Source organism: Branchiostoma belcheri, unplaced genomic scaffold (assembly GCF_001625305.1).
Source record: "Branchiostoma belcheri isolate BF01 breed outbred unplaced genomic scaffold, Haploidv18h27 scaffold57, whole genome shotgun sequence".
In the NCBI taxonomy this organism is placed as follows: domain Eukaryota; kingdom Metazoa; phylum Chordata; class Leptocardii; order Amphioxiformes; family Branchiostomatidae; genus Branchiostoma; species Branchiostoma belcheri.
In genome coordinates, this window is record NW_017804209.1 from 376,464 (window position 1) to 385,270 (window position 8,807).

At 44.2% G+C, this 8,807-nt stretch overlaps 1 protein-coding gene across 1 annotated transcript in view; it reads right to left on the bottom strand.

The window, feature by feature from the left end:
- The window catches only part of LOC109481623 (fibropellin-1-like), a 15,480-nt gene extending 6,673 nt beyond the window's left edge, over window positions 1-8,807 (bottom strand). Inside the window, exons 1-11 of the mRNA XM_019784203.1 lie at window positions 8,401-8,807; window positions 7,527-7,643; window positions 7,252-7,365; window positions 6,175-6,399; window positions 4,416-4,529; window positions 4,139-4,216; window positions 3,579-3,685; window positions 3,007-3,118; window positions 1,915-2,055; window positions 489-854; window positions 53-169 (exon numbers count right to left, since the gene is read on the bottom strand). Of these exons, the coding sequence (XP_019639762.1) occupies window positions 53-169; window positions 489-854; window positions 1,915-2,055; window positions 3,007-3,118; window positions 3,579-3,685; window positions 4,139-4,216; window positions 4,416-4,529; window positions 6,175-6,399; window positions 7,252-7,365; window positions 7,527-7,643; window positions 8,401-8,731 (1,822 nt within the window). The 5' untranslated portion in view covers window positions 8,732-8,807. The remainder of the gene's footprint in view (window positions 1-52; window positions 170-488; window positions 855-1,914; window positions 2,056-3,006; window positions 3,119-3,578; window positions 3,686-4,138; window positions 4,217-4,415; window positions 4,530-6,174; window positions 6,400-7,251; window positions 7,366-7,526; window positions 7,644-8,400) is intronic.

Below are 8,807 nucleotides of genomic sequence, written 5' to 3' on the forward strand. Positions count from 1 at the left end.
AAATGTTTACTGTATATTTTTGTTTGCATTAAAAAGACAACTAAATGCCTACCTATTTCACAGAGAGTTCCAGCATACCCAGGCACACACTGACAGGTGAAGCTGTTTCCCCCGTCCTGGCATACTGCTCCATTCTGACAGGGGGCGCTTCGGCACTCGTCAACCTCAACTAAAACAGCCACAGTGAAATCAAACAAATGTATAAGCACAGATATTTAATACGCACAACGCGTTATTGCTTAGTGAATGGTGGGCACATTGATATCACATGTATATGTGGACATTCTAGACAGTTAAATTTCAGGTGCATAAATTATGATAAGAGCAGAAATTCACACCTTTTTATGTCAAATTGTCTCTCAGAGATTGGTGAAACTATACATACTTAAAAGTTACAACTGAGTCAAAAAGAGCTATATTCGTACAAAGCATTATGGGGGAAAAATTGTAAGATTCGTGGTTTGAGGGTTAAGTAGTGAAGTACTCACCTCGGGCGCAGAAGGCGAAGCGGTCATTGTAGTCATTTCCGTAGGTGCACCAGCCGTTACCCTCCACACCACAGGCAGAGCCAGAATGATAGCTGGCCATGAAGCTGTACACTCCGTCCAGCGCAGGGCAGACCATGGGATAGCCACCGCAGAGAACCAGGGACACGTCATGCATGGGCCACCCGCAGTAGATAAGCCCGGTCTGGACACAGTCGGCTGACGAGTGTCCGCAGTCCCCGTCCCCGGGACACGGTGTGACGTAACCAGCTCGTTCACAAGTAACCTTGACATTCGCGCTGGACATGGGCCCAGTGGCGGGCACTTTGAAGTAGTCGTAGCCCGAATACGTCACCAAAAACGTTCCGGCTGAAGAGCAACATAGAATTAAGAGAAACTGTTTTCATTGTTGAACATTCAATTGAACACGACGATGAAATGAGACTTGAACAAACAACTCGATCAAATTGAACAAAATGGGATGCTCACTAATACTGTTTATCAGTAGTATAAAATTCTTTATACGAAATTTACATTTTATCCTTTCTAGACCGGGGGGGGGGCTAAAAATGCCCGCGCTAACTTTGATGTCAGATAGCGTCTGAACGGCTAGCGCTAGAACCACCAAACTTGGTGACTTTTCCTAAAATATAGTTGGCAACAAATTTATATCATTGGAATAGGTTAATGATTTTTTGTGTTGCCATGGCAACGGGTTTCTGAAAAGCATTTTTATATCTAGTAACTTTCATTTCAAGTTTTAGGGTATACTATTAAGTTCTAGGGAATAACCTATCTAGACGGTTTGGGCCACTAAAATCACATTAATGACGTCATAATGACGTCATATTATGTTATAGCGACTTCAAGATATTTTTTAAATATAATTATATCATGATTAAGTTTTACTAGTACACCATTCTCTGGTAATTTGGTGGTCATACGATATACCTATCACACGAGTTCTTGGGGGGGGGGTGAGCCCGGTCCAAGACACCCAAAAAAGCTCGGTCTTGACAGGGTCATAAGATTAGTAAGCTTTAACTTACACCTAATATATCGACCGTACCAAAACAGACCTTTGCCATATTGATCTAGTAATATTATTATATTTACCGAAGGAAAACATGTTCATTTTGCTCAATTTCCAGCTTTTCTTCTTCCATTTCAAACAAATAAGGTCAATGACCTGATCCGGCCAGACGTCTCTCACCATGGTAACTGGTGTTGGGTTAGATCATATTGCAATTTTAAAGCAGGAAGGATTTAGACTCCTGCCACCATATATATGAATGTGTTTGAGTAAGAATTGACAGAGCAGACCTTATGCGAAGGTAAACATTATGCATATGCTTTGCAAATGTTACCTTTCTAGTTTTTCTTTTTATATCCTCACAATAAAAAGATGAAGTAATGATACAACACCTACTTGGTGAGGCCGGGCCGGCGGCCAGAGCGAAAACCAAGATCAGGGAGATCCACATCTTCACTGCCTCAAGATTCCAACGTGCTGTGATTACAACAGTTTGTACCGTGTTGCCAGCGGTTAGCAGAATGGACGTCGTGTTCTCTGTAACAAAGGTCTTCTCTTAACTACGACCGACGGTTTGCTGATTGGCGTAGGGTGCCGTGAGTACCGCCTCACTAAAAAAAACATCCCAAGCCCCTTTACCCTTGCCAGTTTACTTTTCACGATTAAAGTGCAAAGCCCTGTGATAACAGCGCTAGTACTTATATAAATACTCACGTAGTCACTCAGTCAATAGCCAGGGGGAAACATTAAAATATAACCCTTGCTCATGGCACAGTACATCTGATAAATAACGCGTCCGTCAGGATGTAAAAGGCTTAGATATAGTAGGAGTCATTATTGCCACTGAAGGACTGTTGGGCCGCCATTTTGAGTCGAGGCCAGGGGCACCAGGATTCGACTAAGTCAAGTCAAGAAGGCACTGGACTTACAACTAATGCAGCTTTAAAGCTTGTTCTAATTCAATACTGGAGCTATTCTATCTTTTGTCAGCCATGTTTTTTTGGGAATTCCCATGCGGCATTTAATGACCAAAGTGTTTCTATCTACACGTACTTTTCGTACACGTCAACATTCATTGTGTTGTTCAGCACAGAAGCTGAGGTTATTTGTATTGCCGGTATAACCACTCTGTACCTCCTGCGCAACATACAACTTATATATCCTATAACTGTATTTGTATAGCCAGTATAACAACCCTTTAGCTTCAGTGTAACACACTAGCTTTGCAGGCACGCGATGCTTCGGTACTTGGCTGAATATTATATTGTACTGAACGACCTGTCACATTCAACGTTTGCCCATATAACTGTATCTGTATTAGTATAGACGGTGTAACAAACCTTATCTGCATCTGTATTCATTTTGGTATAGCCGGTATAACCTCCCTTCGGCGTAACACACCAGCTACTGAACGATCAGTCACTAACCTTTGCACATGTAACTGTTACATCACTAGTAACCGTTCCCTGACCCTGCCTCTGTTCTAACCGTTCCCTGACCCTGCCGCTGTTCCAACCGACCCTGACCTCCTAACTGTTGACACGCGCAAAGTCACGTCCCGAGTCCAGAGTTCCTCCTTGTTTGGAGGCAGTGCAGGTGACTGGTACATAACAAGACGCCAATAAGCCAATAAAAGCCATTAGGTAAAGATGACAAATGATGTGTTGGCAAGTGCACAACTTTTATTCATTCTGCCCAACATGCTTCACGTCTTTTTCGACTGTACTTTGCTTTTGAAAAGCAGACAATCTTTAGTCTAGTCTTTAATGTTTGCATTTTGCTTCCTTTGCTTATCAGACGGTTTATTCCATGAGCCGTGTTGCCAGGTGCTGACCTGGTTTACTGTTAGGGCATTGGCAATGTTTGGATTACGATGTTCCAGTTTGGTGTCAAAAACACTTGACACACAATAAAGAAATCCATAATGTCAAAACCCAGTGAAGATGACAAATGACGTGTTGGCAAGTGCACAACTTTTATTCATTCTGCCCAACGTGCTTTATGTCTTTCCGACTCTACTTCGCCACGTTGTTCTGTAGATCAGCCAAGTCGGGAGTCTACCCGGCTCTGCACGAGAAAGATGCCACGCCCTCCTCCCTGCAGTACATGCCGTCCGGACAGGAGGCGCTGCTGCACGAGTAGGGCTCCGCCAGCCTGGTGGTGCCGGCTGCGGAAAGAGAACGTTGCAAATTGTTGATGGACAGATTTCTATAAAAATTCACGCACGTAAGATAGATTGAGGAAGTAATTAGTATCATTATATAGGTGATAAGTATACTCTCATTAGTCCAAACATCCATCCAACCATGTATAGGGCTTATAAGTACATGTATATGTGTGATTCTAGGCTTAAATCTGTACATAATACACTTTTCCAAAGAATCAACTATTAAACAATGTTTAAACATCATGTCGTATTGCGGAAAAATTACAACAGCATGACTTGTCATTTCATTTGAAATCATAGTACATTCCTGTTATTATCATCAGATCTTAAGATCTTGCAACTATTTGAGGCAAGATAATTAAAATTTCTACACGACAGTGGTGTTTTTAAACATAAGTCCTGTTTCTTATATCGCCTAAAACGTGTATAGTAGAGATGTGAAATCGTTCTTACCGAGGCAGACGAAATTGTTGCCTTGGTCCTGACACTGCCAGTCGAACGGACAGGCAACATCGGCACACAGGTCAAGGTCTAAAAAAAGGACAAACTTTAAGAAATTGTAATAAAACTCAGTTTCAGGTACTAGCTAAATGATCAAAGGATCTAATAACAAAAGTCGCCAAGTTGGTGGCCCTAGCGCAAGCCGTTGGGACGCTATTCGACATCAAACTTGGCTCGGGCACTTTGTGCCCCCCCCCCCCACAGCTAGTCAAGGTGTCTGATAACTCACCTGTTTGACAGTTGTCTCCCCCGTAACCAATAGGACAGTGACAGTGGTAGGAGTCGAGGCCGTCCTGGCAGGTTCCGTCGTTTTGACAAGGATTGGAGGCACACTCGTCAATGTCTGTAGGAGACAAACCAACGGTCATCTATAGAATTAAAATTAGTCAGATTTCTTACTTCATCTGTTATTGTATTCAATTGATTAGCTTTACCACATCTAAATGTAAAAGTCGACATCAATGGCAGCCTTAAAATACTTGAGAACAAGAAATATGAGATTTCACACCCAGCATTTTTCTGCTTACTGAACTCTAATCCCTGCTGGCTCCCTGTCAGATCCCGAGACCTTTACGTCCACACAATTTCCTGAGTCTAACCTTTTCCCCTCCTGTCTTTCTCCCTGTCAATCTTCCCCCCACTAACGTACTTTCAACCTACCATGTCTGGTCGAGCAAATACTAACCTGGTACTCACAGCTCTGCCACCCAAAACGATACTGCCATTCCAGTAAGAAATGACCGTTTAACTACTATATGGTAATCAAATGAGAGTCGAAAATACCTCAGCCTCCTTCGCAGACTTCTGATGCGGCGGCATTAATTTTTTCGGTGAGCAATGCTAGTTATGCAGCGGAGGGAAGGTTTTGTTGCCGAGGGACTTTGCCTGGGAGAGACGGTTTCGCACAAAGTCCCTCGGCGGCAAAACCGTCACTCCGCGGCAAAACTCCCGTCGCTCCCCGAAAAGATTAACGCCGCCGCATCAGAAGTCAGCGAAGGAGGCTAACAATACCTAGCGTGCAGAGACCTCCCTCATATCCGGGAAGACAGGAACAGTAGCTGTAGGAGTCGTTGAAGCAGGTCGAGCAGACACCGTTGTTGGAACAGCTGTCCTGTGCTTGCTCGCATGGCGTCGGGTCTAAGTTGAATACATTGCAACTCTGAGTTTTATGATATACTATAGGAACTATTTCTTAATAACATTGTGTTTATCGCCATTATGTCTAGATTTGGAATGCTTGTAATTACCTTTTAGACATGCATTTGTAAAAGAATATTATCAAGATAACTCTGGATTTGATATCTTCTATGAAGTCTTCGACTTCGTTGTACGTCCAAGACTCCAGATGTACGGCCTGAATGTTAGCCTCCGTAGCAGGCTTATAGAACTGGGGGTTTGGTGGTCTTCGGCTGTTTTCTGATGAGCCCAGTTCTGAAAAACGAGGGCAATTCAACCAGGCCGGATTTGTTGTCTATATGCACTCAGAAAATACCACATAAAAGCTCCCAAAGACCATGAAGACCCCCAGTTTTTGGCATGCTATGAAGTCTACTGAATGTTACACGAGCATGTATATCATTAAACTACAAGAGAACGTTACCCACCCGACTTGCAGACGTAGTGGCGCTGCTCCACACACGAGGCGGTCTGAGCGCGATAGTCGTCCGTGCTGTCCAGGTAAGCACACAGGTCACAGGAGGTGGTGGGAGCACCGGAGGACCACTGCAGCTGGGCTAGTAAAGAATCATTACTTCTGTGTAGGGAAGTATTTTTTGAGTGGCTGAGTATAAGTGTGCGTATCAGTCTGTCCAAGTACGTTTCGTTGAATGTTTTTCTAATTGGGGAGAAGTTATTAGAATTTTGATGTCATCTTTAACAGAGAGAGTCTTGAACAGAAAAAGATAACGGTAAGACAAAGGAAAGGCAGGGGAAAGTTAAAGAAGAGAACACAGATTTCAACAAAGACAAAAATCTTAATAGCATCGAACCTGAGGCACTGGTCCCGTCATCATAGGTCATCACTCCAGGCGACAGCTTGAGTCCGATCCACGGGGACACGTCACTTCCGGCAGGGATGGAATCAGCGATGAGCCGCTGCAGCTCGGCCTCCTTCACATCCACCAGGTGCCCTCCCCTGGTCTGGCACTCCTGGCTCGCTTCGGGATAGGACACGGCATTGGAGGAGAACAGCAGGCAGCCGCCAGCGTATGGGACTAGACAAAAAAAAAAAACATAGAACGGATGCTTCTTAAATATCCATACGCTAAGTCATGTCTTCAAAAGCATCAAACATGAGATGCCTGGATCTAGGCCCTTTTTCTACTAGGATAAAATTGTCCTAGCCTGACTAAACGCGCTCCTGGCGGCCGGCCGCCACCCCCGAAGTAACCTCCGGCCGAGAGCTTGTGTAACATAGGCTAGAATTGTCCGGACGGAGCAGAATAGGTTCACTTTGATCCGGCTCGATTGATTCGGACAATTCTATCCTAGTGGAAAAAGGGCCGTGTAAGAAGTCAAGGAAAAAGAACCACACCTGTTTCGCACTTGTCTCCGACAAAACCTTTGGGGCAGACACAGCTGTAGCCATTCACGTGATCCACGCAAGTTCCGTCTCCTAAACACGGACTGCTCGCACACTCGTCGATATCTGTGACGATAAAACATGGAGTGAGTTTTACTATCTGCATAATCATAATATAAAGTTTTTAAATGATTACTTTAATTGGAACTATATGAAACAACTTGATTTATTGTTATATCAGTGCATTGTTATATCAGTACATCAATGTCTTTAATTTGCTGTTCTTTTTTAGTTTCTACTAAGGCAACACAGACTTAATTCTATGGATGACATCCGCGAGCGAATTGATTAATCGCTTCCTACAAGGCCCTGGCTTAGGTGCCATCCTCCGTTGTCCAAGGTTTGTACTCTTTTGGGTTGGTAGCATTTTTTGGCTAAAATGGTTTTCTTCGCCAGCGCGCAATAGCTTAGGGGTCTTTAGAGGATGCCATCCATAAAATTAAGTAAATGTGGCCTAACTATTTTTCTTAAGGTATGAACCTACCCGTTTCACAGAGAGTTCCGGCATACCCAGGCAGACACTGGCAGGTGAACCCGTTCAGCTCGTCCTGACATGTAGCGTCATTCTGACAGGGGTCGCTGCTGCACTCGTCTATCTCTGTAAGGGTATGGAGACGATGGGAAAACAATCAAGTCATATCAAAATTGTATTACATAAAGAAAAGGGAAAAGCTTCAAATGTCGAAGTTTAAATTACCTAAACAATGCTCATCCATAAAAATCATACTAGTGTGCGCATTACCTTGTAGAGACGCCTACCTGTTTCACAGTGTGTTCCGGCATACCCAGGCGCACACTGACAGATGAACCCGTTAATCTGGTCCTGGCATGTCGCCTGGTTCTGACAGGGGTCGCTGCTGATGCACTCATCAAAATCTGCAAGTGTTGCAAAACGGCGCTGTGATTAGTGCCAAAAGGAAAAGGCGACAGCAATAACTAAAATGTGAGTAGATGATGTTGTTAAACAATGCATTTTATTTTAATATACAGAAGCCAACATATTTGACAGACTGCTCCAGTAACCGTTTTTTTTACTTAGTGGTCGCCACGTAACACGGCCATTTGGCCACTTCAAGGTTAATGGCGCTACCACCTGAATGGTATCACCACTCACCTGGGTTACGGGTTACCGAGTAGAACTGTAACAGCAACTCTTCTCCCTGAGTCAGAAACATCATGATTGAGACTAGCCCAATTTCTCACAAGTAGTGAGGATTTTTGTGTTGTATATTTGCCTTGGTTTTGTTTGTTTTTTGGTGTGAAACAACATTAATGGTGTTAGCATGAAAGTTCATCTGATTTGGTAAAATACATAATGAGAATTAAACTGTTCTCCAACTCAAGAGAATCGACTAACGGAATGTCATCAGCTTTCTAAACCGAGTGCTGTAGACACGTGGGCCAGAAAGCTGATGACGACCAGCGATTCGTGTGAGTCGGGAGAACAGTTTAATTATCATTAGGCATAAATATAAATAATGCGTTCTGTACAAAGGTCCACAACGACACTTCCATACACCTCTTCCACAGCGCCGCCAAGAGATATACCTTCCATACACCTCTTCCGTGCTGTGGAAGGGCTGTGAAAGACCTGTATGGAAGTGTCGTTGTGGGCCTTCGTAGTTCTCATTACCTGCACACAGGGCGTACTTGTCGTTGTAGTTCGCTCCATGCAGGTTCCAGGTGTGAGTCTGGTAGTCCAGTCCCCAGGCGCTGTCATCGCTCAGCCAGTCAGAGATGTACACAAAGATGTCATCAAGGGGCCGACAGTACACAGAGTTAGTATCTCCACACAGGTTTACCGAGAGGTCGAAGTGGGTACCACAGCTGAAACTAGCCATGGTGGCGGTATACGTGATGCAGCCCGAGGTCCAGCCGTTGGTGCACCCGGGACTACCCGAGCTGTAGCACGGGTATCTCATCCCCAGCGCCTCGCACGTGACCTTGACGTTCTGATTAGTCATCGGTCCGGTGACCTTGACCTTGTAAAAATTCCAGTTATCCACCGTGGTCAGGTACTGGTATGGCCTCAAAAGGTCT